At 35.6% G+C, this 17,690-nt stretch overlaps 1 protein-coding gene across 10 annotated transcripts in view; it reads right to left on the bottom strand.

Moving 5' to 3' along the window:
• PDS5B (PDS5 cohesin associated factor B) overlaps nucleotides 1–17,690 on the bottom strand; it is a 208,855-nt gene that overhangs the window by 89,550 nt on the left and 101,615 nt on the right. For all 10 annotated transcript variants that reach the window (XR_014819173.1, XR_014819174.1, XR_014819175.1 and 7 more), the window contains exons 11-14: nucleotides 12,810–12,955; nucleotides 10,051–10,202; nucleotides 8,749–8,862; nucleotides 1,261–1,342 (exon numbers count right to left, since the gene is read on the bottom strand). Coding sequence is in view for 6 of the 10 variants with exons in the window: in XM_021065557.2 (XP_020921216.1) it covers nucleotides 1,261–1,342; nucleotides 8,749–8,862; nucleotides 10,051–10,202; nucleotides 12,810–12,955 (494 nt within the window). In the remaining 4 variants the exon portion in view is untranslated. The remainder of the gene's footprint in view (nucleotides 1–1,260; nucleotides 1,343–8,748; nucleotides 8,863–10,050; nucleotides 10,203–12,809; nucleotides 12,956–17,690) is intronic.

The following is a 17,690-nucleotide window of genomic DNA, read 5'->3' as shown; positions in this document are numbered from 1 at the left end:
GGCAAACAAAGATACTTTATCCAGAGCTAACTAACTGAAATGCACTGTATCATTACATTATAACACTGACTGAAACATGTGTTTATTGGCTAAAACACATTAATTTAGGTGGGGTTTTCCAATTTCCCTCCTTCACAGAGAAAGTACTTAAACAGCAGAATTTATATAATTAGTTTTACGTCACTGACTGTAAGGAATAACTTACTCTAGCAGGCTCAATATACTCAGAAGTCACAGAAGGTTAAATGAATACATTCAATAAATCATAAACAAAGAGGTTATTGTTAGCCTATAAAACAAAACTACTACTCAATGGAAAGTAAGCTCCAATCAGGCAAACAAGTGGTCTGAAATGCCTTATTACTTGTGATTTAAATGTTTTTTTTGTTTTTTGTTTTTTGTTTTTTTAAAGGGAGGAGGACAGTATAAACCACTCAAACAAGTACTGTTAGCCAATGACATTTAGAGAAAATGGCCAAATTTACACCTAGGGAAACTGGGAAATTTCTCCTCTTAGATGAAACAACTCCACCCTATAGACCTCTGCCTATGAACAAGAAGTATATGCTAGAGTATGGTGTGTGGGGGGGTGCACTACACACTGAAAAAGAAACAAAAATAACACTACATTGTTTTCTCTCGATACAATTTTAAATAACCAGGCAAGCTGCTTTGCAGATAAATTATACATTTTATAGACCGATGTAGGTCAACACTCTTAAATAGCATCTACTGGATGAAAAACCATCCTTAAATTATAATTATGAAGACCAGATGGTGCATTCAAATTACCAAAATATTAATTATAAGTAAAAATACCAAGATACTTAACTATAATTACATGATCTTAAAACTTTGTATAACCATAAGACTATACAAAGATGATGGGAGCATTTCAGTGTGGCAACATTAAGTGTAATTTTACTCTATTTTGTAGGTTTTCCAAGATGCAGAGTTATTGTTTTGGTTTGATTATTTTAATTTAAAAACTACCAGGAAAGCCTTAATTTTGAGCACACAGAAGCAAGCTCTCTTTCCTGTTGGGTATCACCTTTTACAGATAGAGTAAATTTAAACTTACCTATGCAGTAAGTCTCTAAAAAAATTTCATTGTTCTGAGATATACCATAGGTTCTAGAGTCAGGACTGTTCCAGACAGAAACAGATGTTCAACAAAGAGCAGAAATGGTAATAAGGAGTAAGTAAAATACATGTGTTTTACAAAACTTATCAAAGAACTTTTCATTAAAGTTAACTTACTTTGGGTTGCTTAATTAAGTCAAGCAAATCCTTTACTTGATGTCGAAGCAAATTCTGACATTTCCACATTTCATTCAATGCTCTAAAAAACACAAACATAAATTTAAATAACAAGAGAGGATACAAATCCTTCCAAAATATTCCAGCTTTATTTTTTCTGAAAGTTCAAATTACAAAAGGAGATGAGAGCAATGAGGTAAAAACTACAGGACTAATTAAGCAACTGATGAGGTACGAAGAGAAAGAGAGGGTCAAATAAATGCAACAATAACATTTGAGGAGAGGGCTGTACCAAAAAAAAAAAAAAAAAAAAAAAAGGGAATTAGTGGTGGTTGTTTCTTCTTTTGTATAAAGATAGGGAAAAATCTATTGTTAACTGCAAGATATTTGAAGGCAAGAGCATAGCACTTAACTGCAAAGATAATAAACTTGAGAAATAAAATACTATTTAACGGAGTAAGGTCCTGTAACAAGCAGGATGAAAGGAATCAGACACAAACAGAAAAAAAGTGACCCCTGAGAGAATGTTGGTATTTCTTCCTGAAACAGAAACATTACAATTTAATATATATTATATACTTTCATTTATAAATTATGTCTGTAAGCGAATATTCATTTTCTATGGCAAAAATTTTGATGTTCTCCTCTTTATATTGTTCTTATAAAGGCATTTTAACCTAAAAAAGAAACAGGGAGTTCCTGAAGTGGTTCAGTGGTAACAAACCCAACTAGTATCCATGAGGATGAGGGTTCAATCACTGGCCCTGCTTTCTGAGTTAAGGATCTGGCGTTGCCGTTAACCCCACGACTGAGATCCAGTGTTGCTGTGGCTAAGGTGTAGGCCGGCAGCTGCAGCTCCAACTGAACTCCTAGCCTGGGAACGTCCATATGCCGTGGGGGTGGCCTAAAAAGAAAATAAATAAATAAATTTATAAAAAGAAATTCTATAGGTTTTCAAGAAACCATATATAAATCATAAAGCAATTAATGCCATTGAAATATTGTTACAGGATATCGGAATTACTCACATTTAAAGTTTTAAAAAGGAAATATTCCAAACCAAATACTTCTCCTTATTTTGTACTCAACTGTCTACAGTTCTATTACCCTCCATCACCACACATGAAGCACTGCCATAAAAGAGTAACTTAATACAGAAGCATATAAAACTACACTTTGTCTTTAGATAAACAAGGCAATTAATTATTTCATTTTCAGTAGTAAGTTTTAAAAAATACCTTTCCATTTTTTAAAAATTTTATTGTAGTTGATTTACATTAGTGTTAATTTCTGCTGTACAGCAAAGTGACTCAGTTATACATACAATTTTTCGCATTTTTTCTTTTATGGTTTATCAGATACTGAATATAGTTCCCTGTGCTATACAGTAGAACCTTGTCATTTATCAAACCTATGTAAGTTTGCCTCCACTAATCCCAAACTCCCAATCCTTCCCTCCCCCTTGGCAACCACAAGTCTGTTTCTGTTTTGTAGATATGTTGATTTGTGTTGTATTTTAGATTCTACATATAAGTGATAGCATATGCTATTTGTCTTTCTCTTTAATTCACTTAGTATGAAAATCTCTAGGTCCACCCATGCTGCTGCAAATGGCATTATTTCATTCTTTTAATGGCTGAGCTGTGTTCCACAGTATGTGTGTATATATGTACACACACACACATCTTTTTTATCCATTCATTTGTTGATGGACAGTTAGGTTGTTCGCATTTCTTGGCTACTGAAAATAGTCCGGGGGGGGGGGGGTGCATGTATCTTTTCAAATATACTTTTGTCTAAGTAAATGCTCAGGAGTGGGATTCCTAGATCATATGGCCCTTTGCATTTTTTAAAGCAGATAAATTAGCTTAAATTTAGGTATTTAAATTCCTTCAGAGTGGTCACTTCAAAGTGGTATTAGCAAAACAACATACTGGGGCATTTTCATCTTAAATAGCTATACTTCACTGTTTTCAAGTTACTCAAGTGCCATAAAAACTCAACTGACACACTTTAAGAATGTAAACATTAAAAGAAAAATGACCATTATCCAAAGGACTGTAAAAGTCGAATGGCTAACATGAGTTACACAATTAAAACAGTAATTTTTAAAGAAACAGTGGAGTCATCTGTGAAATTACTTCTGAGCTCCAAAGTCAACTAATTCTACCTATACATTTTATCACTACTCAGAACTTCTGAAAGGCCTGAATTTTGAAACTTCCCTTCACTTGAAACAAAGGAGAAATTATTTTACTAGTCATTTATTAATTCAGTGATAAAATGTTAAGCAATTCTAAAGCTCATGATAAACTACTACGGCTATAGCTTAAATCAAAAAATGACCATCAATGACTAAGAATTTGTGTTTTAATAGTAAGGGGGAATATCCCTTCGAACATTTTAATTAAATTATATTAAACAGCAAAGACAATGTGTTCCGTGTTCTGCCTTTCTAAATGGTACTTGAGAAAAAGAAGTTACTTTAGTAGAAACAGTATTACTGCAACAGGAAGACAAGTATATTTATTTAATACTAGCCTGAGTTCCAGTTCTGTCACTAAATAAAATTAAAAACCTGGTTAGAGCTCAGATAACTCTTAAATTTGTTAACTGACATTTTAAGTAGACAACCAGTTCCCTCACTAGGGCTTCTCTGTTTTTACCAACATACCACAAGTATGTACCAATTCAAAAAAAATTTTTTGACTATCATCAGGCTGCAGTTGGAAACCTGTGAAAATGTTGAAAAGAAATCTCTCCTCCAGCCCTCTACTCCCAACTGGCAAATTACCATCAGACTCAGCAGTACAGAACTGTCTAGATGAGAGCCTGCACTATAAAACAGAAGATCAAAACCAGGACACCGGATACTACGGCTTACTCTTGTTGCTAGTAGTTGTTCTGAGGAACTTGGAGGAGGTGGAAAGAGACACCACAGTCAGAAAGTATTCAAGTCTGCCTCTTTTCTCTCTTTCAATAATCAAGACATCTAGTTAACTTATGGACTTATCCAAAAGCTGGTGCACCTCAAAAAATCTAAAATACAGAAAGCATTTTGTCTTATCGGAAAGAATACGGTCATAGAATAAAATATATGGCTTTTAATAAGTAAGCAAAAATCCTTATCAAACAAGTTCTTACCAGGAACCCACCTGCCAAGCAGCTATTTTAAAATACCTTTCAAACTAATTAGAGGTCACAAATTCTTTCTAGGTTAGAATGGGAACGTAAATGAATAAACTAGGACAGGTGTTATAATATAACATAGGACTGTGGTGAAATTAGAAACATTAAAGAAAACTTCAATATTATTGGTATTCAAGAAAATGAAAATGAGACAAAGATTCACAAAAAATGAGATGCCAGATAATGTTTAGGAGGATATAGAATCTTACAAACCACTGTAGAGCATAAATTAATATAATCATATTGGGAAATAACATGGCTAGTTTATAATACCAAAAATATGCATGCTCAGCACCTCCACTTGTAGCTGCGTATTAGTGAACCTAAACACTGGCTGCCCATTAGAATCTCCAGAAATGCTTTCTAAAAAGCCCAATGCTCATACTACATTACAAAGTGAAAGTGAGATTCATGTGTCAGTACTGTTTAAACATCTCCAAGGGATTCTAATATGCAGCCAAATTTGTGAACCATTCATAATCATATCTTAGAGAAACTCCTGCTTGTGCATACTAAATTGAAAAATGTTCAGAGTAGCACTGTTCGTATTATTTAAAAAATGGAAACAACACAAATGTCCATTCAGATTTCCCAGGTCAAGATGGTGGAGTAAAATTGCAGCATAATGACAACATAATTCAATACCACAGTAAAAATGAATGACCCACAAGCTATAAATACAGCATGGATAAAGGTTAGAAACATAATAGAATGGCATGAAAAAAGTCACAGAAGACTATACACAATTATTCCATTTTCATGAAGTTCAAAAACAAGCAAAAACAAATAATACATTATTAAGGGATACATACATATATACATACATATGATAAAACTGTTTTTTAAAAGGAAATGAGAAACACAAAATTACGGCTAGTCAATTCCTTCATGAGAAAGATAGCAGGATGAAAGCGAAAAGTGTTCACAAGCTGTGTGGTGGATTCAGAGATATTTTTATTTTATTATTATGCTTCAGAACTTGTGACTGAATAAATAATCATAGGTAAATGTAGAGTTAAAGAAATAAAATGTGAAGAAGCACTAGATGTATAGTTAGTTAATTCCAAAAAAATAATAATTTTAAAACAAAAAATCCTTTAAAAATATCTTAATCACATTAAGATAACTTAAAACAGGTTATTCATTCACTCACCATTTTTGTAGAATCAAATGATCCAGTGTGGAATTCTAACTTTTCTAGGGATTATTTCTCAGTCTATATCCTATTTATCATATTTACTTTTTAATTCAAACAAATGGACTTTGTCATTTAAGTGATGAATGATATCTGATAATAGTCTTAAAACTGCTTTTTATGTTTCATGTATTTTATTTACAATTATCTTTTTATTTTCTTTTCCACTTCTGTTATTAAACTTTTTATTACTTGTTTGCTCCTATGGGTTTGGAAGCTATACATTCAAATTAATTATTTTAGGGGTGATTCATATTTGTAATAGGCACACTTGAGTCATGATCTGATTTAATCAACGTCTGTCCTCACCCTTATATGACAAAAGAAACTTAGGAAGTTCCTGTTGTGGCTCAGAGGGTTAAGAACCCAACAGAGTGTCCCTAAAGATGTGGGTTCGATCCCTGGCCTTGCTCAGTGGGTTAAGGATCGGGTGTTTCTCAAGCTGTGGCATAGGTCACAGATGGAGCTCGGATCTGGCATTGCTGTAACTGTGGTATAGGCCAGTGGGTGCAGCTCCTATTTGAGCCCTAGTCTGGGAACTTCCATGTGCCACAGGTGTGGCCTTTAACAACAACAAAAAAGAACTTTAGGGAGTTCCCGTTGTGGCACAGTGGTTAAATAATCCAACTAGGAACCATGAGGTTGAGGGTTCGATCCCTGGCCTTGCTCAGTGGGTTAACGATCCGGCGCTGCCATGAGCTGTGGTGTAGGTCGCAGACGTGGCTCGGATCTGGAGTTGCTGTGGCTGTGGTGTAGGCCAGAGGAGGATACAGCTCTGATTCAACCCCTAGCCTGGGAACTCCATATGCCAGGGGAACGGCACTAGAAAAGGCAAAAAGGCAAAAAGACAAAAAACAAACAAACAAACAAAAAAAACAAAAAAACCTTAGAACTGTTCACCTGCGATCTCATGTTACCTGATGGGGACCCCAAAGCAGGAAGCTGGGTAGCCCAAGGACTTTCAAGAGAGCTCACATACTGCTACAGTGATGTTGCTGGCTCGATAGCACCCTAGATGCTAAATGACTTTTAATCCAGATGCCCACTTCTTGTAAAGAAAACTCTATCCTATTTCTTCCTTCTGGATTCAATTTCCTTCTCCATTCTTTAGTACTTTTTTCAAATAGAATCGATAAATGGTAAACTCTCATTTTTTTGCTTGAAAGTGTCTTTAATTCATTTTTACTCCTAAATGACAACTGAAGTACGTCAAAGAGTATATAGGCTAGCAGTGATTTCTAACAGGTTGTTTTGAATGGAATATATACATATCTCATCCATTCTAAGAGGCCAGCAATTGCACCATGAAGGATGCATTCCAATTCCACATAACTTTTCCATATGAAACTTTTATGTTTTACAATCAATTAAATATAGTTGTAACATATTTTACTATATGCAGTGGGAAAAGAAGGAGCTTTGGAACTAGGTAGAACTGAGTTCAAATTCTGGCTCTGGGAGTTCCTCTCGTGGTGCAACGAAAGCAAATCCGACTAGGAACCATGAGGTTGTGGGTTCAATCCCTGGCCTTGCTCAGTAGGTTAAGGATCTGGCGTTGCTGTGAGCTGTGGTGTAGGATGCAGACACGGCTCCAATCTGGCTTTGATGGGGCTGTGGCATAGGCCAACAGCCATAGCTCCAATCAGACCTCTAGCCTGGGAACCTCCATATGCTATGGGTGCAGCCTTAAAAAGACAGAAAGACAAAAAAAAAAAAAAAAAAAAAAAAATTCTGGCTGTTTCTATTATTTGTATAATTTTGTGCAAATTAATTGATCTCTGTGATATTCAGTTCATCATTTGCAAAATAGAAAAAATATCACTTATACTAGGAGTTGCAAAGTTTTTTCCATAAAAGGCGAGATATAAATATTATAAGATTTGTGAGTCATAAGGTCGCTATTGAAACTACTCCCTGCCACTGTAGCACAAAAGCAGCCACAGATAACAAATATTCCTGTGCCTGGAGTACAGTAGATATCAAGAAATGTACATTTCTCCCCCTATAACATTTTCCTCAACATGTCTATGAATGATATAAATGGCACATAAAATAACTTCCATGGGGGGGAGTGAAGTCCCATTAAGCTGTGGTAGGAATGAAAATTAAATACAGCTCCTTAGACTTCCAATTGCTGAATATTTAATACCCATTAGCTGTAGTGACATTTACTGAAATACGAAGGATCTTTTGTGCTTTCTGAAACCTTGAGCATACCACTCTCCAAACCTCAATCTCCTCAATCCCAGTACAATTTAATTAGCAATGTCCCTTCCATATTCAAAATGCCAATTCCCTAGGAAGGCATTCAAAAGCGTTTTTTAATAAAAACATGGTCATAAAGATATACTTGCACTTACCTTTACGACCATGTTTTTATTCAAAAAATACCTTTTTTTTTTTTTTTTTTTTTTTTTGGTCTTTTTGCCATTTCTTGGGCCGCTCCTGCGGCATATGGAATTTCCCAGGCTAGGGGTCTAATCGGAGCTGTAGCCACCAGCCTATGCCAGAGCCACAGCAATGTGGGATCCAAGCTGCGTCTGCAACCTACACTACAGCTCACGGCAACACCGGATCCTTTAACCCACTCAGCAAGGCCAGGGACCGAACCCGCAACCTCATGGTTCCTAGTTGGATTCGTTAACCACTGCTCCACGATGGGAACTCCATCAAAAAATACTTTTGAAAATATGTATCCTACTGCCTAAACAACGCCATAATTCAGATCAGTATATCAGGTGAAGATAACCAACTACTATTTTCACAATATGGACTATTCTACTACTTCCAGGAATACAAACAAAAACAAAAAGTACATCAATATTTCTTGAGACAACAACATGAAAATGTGTAGACAGAAAAACTAAGTCCTAAAAAGATTCCATGTCGATCAGTTCTGTTTTTTAGTTACTTACAAAAATTCTGTTAATTTCATGTTAATAGCAGTACTTTCTGAAAAAAAATCCAGGCATTTTATTGAGTCTGACCATTAAAATAATGTCTGCATTACACAAATTGTTGACATTTAAAAATACAATTTTTTTCCATAAAATCCAATATATTGCAAAAGATGGAAAAAACAGAGTTTGACATGTGAAACATACTTCACAGCATTTAAATCCAGTGTGGCATACAAATAATACAGGCATTTCATCCGTTCTGTAGTTTCCAAATTGTGGGGAACCATATATTGAGCAAATATCCGTTCAACAAGTAATCTACAAAAGAACAGAGAGAAAGTACTGCATTAATTTCTTTAAACGTATGTATTAAACCTGTACATAAAATCCAAAAACATGTGAAGAACACATATAAGAGTGCTTCTTCTTTCTGAGTGGAGATGAGATTTCCAAATCAGATCTCTTTCCACAAGAAGACAGACACACACAGAAACACAGACACAGACAAACACACACAAAGGTTTAGCTGAATGTCCTGGCAACACTCCTACACCCAGCTAAGAGAACTACTTCCCCATGACCTTCAGCAAGTTATATACCACGGACTTAGCTTCCTTGGCTGAATAATAAAGGATTGCCTCAATCTTTCAAGTGACAAATTCTCACCACCTATAAGTTAAAACTGTAAAGAAATGTTTAAGATTCTTGAGTTTTCACAGTGGTCATCAAGAAAAAAGACATGGTTTAAAGTACCAAAAAACATTTAAAAGGGGGGGGGGGGGCGCTATCAAATCAAAATGCAAGTATCTGTGCACTGATGCCACACAAAAAGTTTAAAAATGTCAAATAAAAATAATCACTATCAAGTTTCTTAGATATCAACCTAAGATAAAACTCAGTTTCTAGATTCTGTTAACTCTTAAAAATTTTAAGATGTCCTGTTGGTTCTTAATTTTCTTCTTCAGACCTACTATAGGCAAGATCATTTGGACCTCACTAAAAATTCACCAACTCAATTTAGCTTGCAAGCAAGATTTACAGGTCTATGAACTACTAAATAGTTAGGTTCCATACTTCATGTAAATTTATAAACTATATTTTTAGCCTTGAGTAGGAATTGTTTTAATTTAAAATGTCTAAATCCAAATGGTATATATTCACTTGAATTTTATTCAAAAAATTTTATTTGAAAAAATGCATTATACATTTACTTATGAAACAAAATTAAAATCATAATTACATACATTCCTACTTTGAAATATTACTGTTAAAACATAGTATATGAAAATGACCATAAAAGCTATACTCATCCCTAAAGTCAAATGTATTTTACTACTTCATTTATGGCTTTGTAACTAGTAACTCACTAACATTAACTTGTAATAAAAACTGAGGAGGAGTAAGTTTAAAATTATGAAGAAAATAGTTTGCCTAAAACAAAAGCTCAACAATAGCTATATAATACTAAAAGCACCAAACATTTTACATATAGTGTCCTTAACTTACCTATCATCAATACTATTTTGATAATATATATGTAGCAATTTGTCTTTGATCCATGAAATCTGTTTGGCAGCATCCTTCCCAGCTGCTGATTGTAAAGCATATTTCTTATAAATCTGAGCAAGTCCCATCATGGCTTCTTTGCGTACTCTCCACTTAAAATTTAAAAAAAAATTATAATTTAAAAATGCCTCAATTATATTAATTTAGTTAAGTCTATAGTTTCCCAGCTTTTTATTTGCTTAAAACAATATATTTTCATCAGACTTCAGTTACTGAGCATCAATTTACGACTGTATAAAAAATTCAACTATCATTTTAATATATCTACTATGTCAAGCACAGATATCTATTAACAAGTATAAAAAATTGTAATGCTTTTATGCTTAAACCCATTACCTACCCCTGAAAAAGTCAATCATAATCTATATAATGTCACTTGGAATTAGTGAGGGAAATCCATGCTACCAAATTTTAAAAGGCAAACACAGTTAACTGATAAACTTTAAGTGCTAACTGGATAAAATGAGATTTTTTTTCCAAATTATTCTATATATTAAGCATATGTGTATTAAAGGTATACATAATATGGCTTTATCAGATATTTAAGGGAAAGACACAATAGTGGTTCATTTTGTATTTCTGGGAATAAAATTCAAGAATAAGAGAAATGTATTCAAGTTTTTTTTTAAATAAATACGTATCTGCTATTGTACATCCAACATTACTTATCTTGTTATGAGTTTATTCTTCAATTTTACATAAACATAGCACTATAATCAGTAGAATGTTAATATTTAAAACTTCATTAATCTACAAAGATTATTCATTTTTCCTTTGAAGTAAATCACTCACAGCAACATTTTTCTCTAGATTTTTCTTTCAATTACAGTAAAGAATAATCTTTATTTCATCCATCCACTACATACATATTAAAATAAAAGACTTCAAGAGCTTTACTCATAAAGTAAGAATTCAATTTGTTTGTAAAAACTTTAATTCTCTATTTTATCTCTAATTCCCCAAACTGCTATTCTAGGGAGAATTTACAGATAGAATATATCCCAAAACTACCAAAGACAGAAATATATTCAATTATTTTTTGGCACTCAATATTTATTTAGTTAGTTATTTTTGTCTCTTTTCGTCCTTTTTTAGGGCCGCACCTTCGGCATATGGAGGTTCCCAGGCTAGGGGTCTAATCGGAGCTGTTGCTGCCGGCCTACACCGGAGCCACAGCAACGCCAGATCCGAGCCATGTCTGTGACCTACACCACAGCTCACAGCAATGCCGGATCCTTAACCCACTGATCGAGGCAAGGGATCGAACCCGCAACCTCATGGTTCCTAGTCAGATTCGTTTCCGCTGCACCACGACAGGAACTCCACGGTACTCAATATTTATATGAATGAACCAGAGTCCTATGATGAACACAACATGATAATCACAAACATACATGAATTATGATCCAAATAATACACAAATACTTAACTCCAATTCTAAATGTAACCATGAAAAAGATTACTTAAACACTTAGAAGGCTGTTATCCTACCACAATGCAAATCTCCTTTTCCTTCTTTATAGCTTTTGGCCTTTTCATTGTTTAATACCCTAATGGAATACTCAATAGAGACAGGTGAAAATTTATCAGTTAAAGTAAGTTGCTCTGAACACCTATAGATTTGGTGGGAAAACTATGTAAGCCTGTTCATCTATTCTCCACCCATAACCAGCAGTATCGGAGAGAGAATTAAATGATGGCAACAGGGCAACTGACCTTAAAAGTGATGGTCAAAATGTTGTAAAATATTTACCTAGTTAAATCTATTCAAAGTGACCCACAGGCCTCCCCCTTTCTTTGCTAATTAACCTCTAAATCCATCAAAGATTTTCATCCTTTACCAAAATTTCTGTTAACTCTTAAGTCTATAAAACCCATGCCATGAGAAGAAAGGCAGTGGGGACGAGGGGAGTATGAACAGTCCCTGAACATGTACTCAGTGCCTAATACAATCCAGGCAACATGGAATACGAACATAACAAGATGCAGACCCCTCTTCAGAAGTTATGGACTAATGAGAGGAGCTACTGTGTGCTCAAGAGGGAAGGTCTGGGGTCACAGAAGACTAGAAGCATGCTGGGGTTGGCCTTGCCAAGTTGACAGCATCTTTTATTTTCTACTCCATAGGAGTGATAATACAATCAGTTAAACGTCAATCAACTGATTGATACCCGTATGAAAGAAAAAAGAGAAAAGAGAAGTTGCGTCAGAGGCCTTTACAAAAGTCACATTAAAATTAGTGTAGTAATTGATAAGCAATGAGATCCTGCTGTATAGCACTGGGAACTACATTCAGTCACTTATGATGGAGCATGAGAATGTGAGAAAAAAGAATGTATGTGTGACTGGGTCAGCTTGCTGCACTGAAGAAAGTTGATGGAACACTGTAAATCAGCTATAATGGAAAAAAATATCATCATAAAAAATAAACAAAATATATTACAAACCTCAAAAAAAATTAGTGTACTGACAATAGAGCTTATTGTGAGAATGAAAACAAATAATCCTAATAAAGAAAAATTAATAAAATCTAATTCAACCAAGAGTAAAACCTTCTCAAAAACATTATTTTAAATATTAAAATGCCTCCCCCCCAAAAAGGGCTAATTACATTTAAATTTCAATATTTCCAAATGAAATACTATTAAACTTCAAGTATTCAAAATGCAAACCTACTATTAATTATTATCCCTACTTACCCGTTTGTCTAATGTTCTCTCTCTCACAAAATTAAGTAAGTGGTCATTGACCAGAAGAATATCCTTTTTAGCTGCTGTAACTATAGACACAATAACATCATGTCTAATAGCTTCCTCAGGGTCATGTGACCTCACTTTAAGATACTCTGAAAGATAAATTTTTATTTGATTAAAATGAAGCTTTGACAATTAAAATGTTTTTAAAAACTGTATAAGACCTCTGAAAGTAAACTACAATGCAACCTAAGTAGAAGGTTCAATGTTTCAAAAACATTAGGAGCAGAGATGGGAGAAAGGGAGAAAGAGAAGGAAGAAGGAAGGTCAGTCCTTCAGTCAAAATATAGGAGTTTAGGAGTTCCCTTGTGGCGAACAGGATCGAAACAGGATCGGCAGCATCTTGGGAGTGCTGGGATACAGGTTCACCTACTCCAGTACAGTGGCTTAAAAGGATCTCACATTGCTGCAGCTGTGGCTTAGGTCACGACTGTGGCTTGGATCTGATCCTTGGCTCAGGAACTCCATATGCCACGGGGTGCCCCCCCAATTTTTTTTAAATTTAAAAATTAAGTTAATATTTTAAAAAAGAAGAATATCAATGATAAATATTTCACTTTTTGTTTGTTTGTTTGTTTGTTTGAATGCTTAAAATACTCAAGCCAAGCGATTCTACCAGAAAAAGGCTAGAGAATTCAAGTTTCTATCCCTTAACTAGGAAACCCTTAGTAAGATTATGGCAGCCAAGAAATAGGGTTGCAGAAGAGACCAGAGGCAATTCCATTTAACTGAACTAAACAAGGCCAAAGGGTAGAAAAAAGAAATGAAACATTTAGCAATTATGAGTGGCTGTAGGAGAAAAAGTCAAAAACATGAGAGTTCAGATCTGGCACTAAGAAAAACTGCAAGAAAAAAGCAACAATCCTCAGTAATGAAATGTTAGGTTTAAAAAAGAGGTACGAGACCATAAATTATTATTCAGCTTCTTAATTATAAGACCGGTAACACAAAATTTCATTGTTTGGATCCAGAGTAACATATAGAGCCATGCCTACAAACACAAACAGTGCTTACGATTGTGAGTGGATTTACTTCCCAATAAATCAACAGTAACAAATACCATAAGAGCTAGTAAAACCATCACCCAGGTCTTAAGTCCCTCTACCTTGAGCATTCTCTACTAACAGGAACAATTTCAAAAAATGAGAAAGACAACATGTTACCAAAAAACTTCTGAAGAAATGGAAATGTTATTTTACCTATCTCAGTAAAGAAAATTATTTTTAGCACTGATTCCAAATTCACTCCCCAGAATTCTTGTCATGGCTCAGTGGTAACAAACCCGATCAGTATTCACGAGGATGTGAGTTCAATCCCTGGCCTTCCTCAGTGGGTTCAGGATCTGATGTTGCTGTGAGCTGTGGTGTAGGTCACAGACATGGCTTGGATCCCAAGTTGCTATGGCTGTGGTGTAGGCCCGCAGCTGCAGTTCTAATTTGATCCCTAGCCTGGGAACTTCCAAACGCCACAAGTGTGGCCCTAAAAATAAAAAAAAATTTAAAAAAAATTTTAAATTCACTTCCCATCAAGTTAAAGACAGGCATTTTATCTTTCACTATACTTGTTTCAAATGTAGTATGTATTATTTTAGGTGCCACTAAGAAAGGAAAAACTGGACTTCCCCTCATGGCACTTCGGAAACAATCCAACTAGGAACCATGAGGTTGTGATTGGATCCCTGGCCTTGCTCAGCAGGTTAAGGATCCAGCATTGCCATGAGCTGTGGTGTAGGTTGCAGACACAACTCAGATCTGGCATTGCTATGGCTGTGTTGTAGGCCAGCAGCTGTAGCTCCCATTAGACTCTTAGCCTGGGAACTTCCATAAGCCATGACTGCAGCCCTAGAAAGCACAAAAAAGGGGGGTGGGTGGGAAACTAATGACACACCAACAATTTTCAGATGCATCCCCATTTCAATAAACCAAATCATATTTAACAGGGTATACATAATACTTATAGATATTTAACTGTGTAGAAGAGAAAACAGGACAAAGAAGGATCCTCAAAAGTTAGCAGGACAGAGCATCTAACAATAGTCTTCACAATATGGCTAGGTCCCTCAAAACTTGGCTGAAGGCACAGAATGAATCCTACAAACACACAGTAAAGAAGAGAAAAGTGTGTGCATAACATACTTAGCTCACTCCTGAAATCCTAAGAATATGTCTTTTAAAGGGGACAATTAACAAGAAAAGAGATCATAGCAAAAGAGAGTCCTCAACAACACTTTGGCAGACAGACGACTGGTAAATGCCAGAGGACAAAGAAAAAGGATGAAATCCAAAAGGGGAAAAAAAATCATAAACAAGCTAATTTCCACAGCAGATCCCTAAAATTCAAGGAACCGAACAATGAGAAAAGCAGAAATGAAGACTGCAGCTAAACATGAGAAGTAGTTAAAAATTTGCATAAAGAGTTACAACTCTGGATTTTTCCTTTGCGTGTGTGTGTGTGTGTGTGTGTGTGTGTGTGTGTGTGTGTGTGTGTGTGTGTGTGTGTCTTTTTAGGGCTGCATCTGCTGCATACGGAAGTTCCCAGGCTGGGGTTGAACTGGAGCTGCAGCTGCTGCCAGCCTATACCACAGCCACAACAACACCAAACCTGAGCCACATCTGCACCCTAAGCTGTAGCTTGCAACAACACTGGATCCTTAAACCACTGAGCGAGGGTTATCAAATCCACATCCTGACGGGTTATCAAAGGTTATCAAATCCACATCAAATCCTAATTGGATTCTTAACCCATTAAGCCACAACAGGAACTCCCAATATTTTTCAAACATTTTAGCCAACTCTAAAAATTAAAATGTTCCAGGAGGCTAAGGACTAGAAAACATAAAACATGATAAAGTTTTCATAAAAAGTGAAATTATACACTATTATCTGGTAAAGCAAAACATTCAAAACACAGTAAGGACAAAAACATTATTGATGAAATTATTCACATCTAAAATACATTTTATTTTTTTTAAATGTGGGTGTTTATTTTATTTTATTTATTTATTTATTTTTTGTCTTTTTGCTATTTCTTTGGGCCACTCCCGCGGCAGATGGAGGTTCCCAGGCTAGTGGTCGAATCGGAGCTGTAGCCACCGGCCTACACCAGAGCCACAGCAACACAGGATCAGAGCCGGCGTCTGCAACCTACACCACAGCTCACGGCAACGCCGGATCGTCAACCCACTGAGCAAGGGAAGGGACCGAACCTGCAACCTCATGATTCCCAGTCAGATTCATTAACCACTGCGCCACGACGGGAACTCCTAAAATACATTTTAGATAGGTATAAAGACATGAAAATATCTATTATTTAGCCAATAGGAAAGAACACATTAAAATTCTGACTATGGAAAAAATACTTTAACAAGATATAAAATATGTAAAGTACTACAAGTCAACAAGAAAAAAGACAACCAAGCCAATTAAAAAAGGATGGGTTTAAAATTTAAAGACATGTCAGGAGTTCCTGTTGCGGCACAGCAGAAACAAATCTGACTAGGAACCATGAGGTTGTGGGTTTGATCCTCAATGGGTTAAGGATCCGGTGCGCCTGTGAGCTGTGGTGCATGTCACAGACATGGCACAGATCTGCCATTGCTGTGGCTGTGGTGTAGGCTGGCAGCTATAACTCCAATTTGACCCTTAGCCTGGGAACTTCTATATGCCGCAGATGTAGCTCAAAAAAAAAAAAAAAAAAAAAAAGGCAAAAAAAAATTTTTTTAAATGAAGAAATTTAAAGATATGTCATAAAAGAAAATACATATCCACAATACTGTAAATCAACCATAACTTAAAAAAAGAAAATATGTATCAATATGCACATAAAAAGATGCTCAATATCATTAGTCATCAGGAGAATGCAAATTAAAATCACCATAAAACATCAAAATCTATGAGAATGGCTAAAATAAAAAAAAATAAAAATAAAAATGACAATACATAATGTTGGCAAGGACATTTCTGGTGCACGTGGGAACAGTACAATCACTATAGAGAACCTGGTCATTTCTTGAAAAGTTAAGCATATATTTTCCCTAAGACCAGCAATTTCACTTTTAACTAGTTCCAAAGTGAAATAAAGTCATAAACCCACAGAAATACTTCTATAAAAATACTCACAGTAATCTTAATCCTAATAGCCCCAGCCCAAAATCAACCCAGATACCCACCTACCCGAAGCATAAGGAAGTTCCCAGGCTAGGGGTCATATCTGAGCTGTAGCTGCTGGCCTGAGCCAAAAGCCACAGCAATGCGGGATCCTAGCTGCATCTGTGACCTATGCCACACTCACGGCAACACCGGATCCTTACCCACAGAGCGAGACTAGGGATGGAACCTACATCCTCATGGATACTAGTCAGGTTCATTACTGCTGAGCCACAACGGGAACTCCCTAGTCCTTCACTTTCATTAAAAGCAGACACTCTTATTTAAATTGCCAAACACTTGAGGAAAGCCTCTTACAGGGAAAACAGAGACAAAAGCAAATAAAAAGTGGGAAGAACAAGTTAGGTAGAACAGATATTTCTAGGAATAAGAAAACTTCTCCAAAATACTACAATTAATATTCTCAGAGAATGGTATATCCGTAACACAAGAAAAGGATGCTACAGAGTGAAAGGAATATCCAGGGGAAAAGCGAAGGAGGAAGAGAAAAGGAAGAAACAGACACAGACACATGCTTATGCTCATGCAGAAGGAGGGAGAAAATAAGGAAAGAAGAGAGGGAAGGCAAAAGAGAGGAAGAATGAATTGTCTTAACATCAATGCTATAAAGCAAACGCTCACACAGAGCAAGCAGTCCAAGTTCAGATATGAGTAGTAGACA

This window comes from Sus scrofa, chromosome 11, assembly GCF_054392235.1.
Source record: "Sus scrofa isolate SSC_HxYL_T2T_F1_AM1 chromosome 11, Sscrofa_HxYL_maternal_Yorkshire_Landrace_v2.0, whole genome shotgun sequence".
NCBI classification, from domain to species: Eukaryota; Metazoa; Chordata; class Mammalia; order Artiodactyla; family Suidae; genus Sus; species Sus scrofa.
Note: the sequence above shows the minus strand (reverse complement) of the source record. Positions and strands in the feature narration are given on the sequence as shown.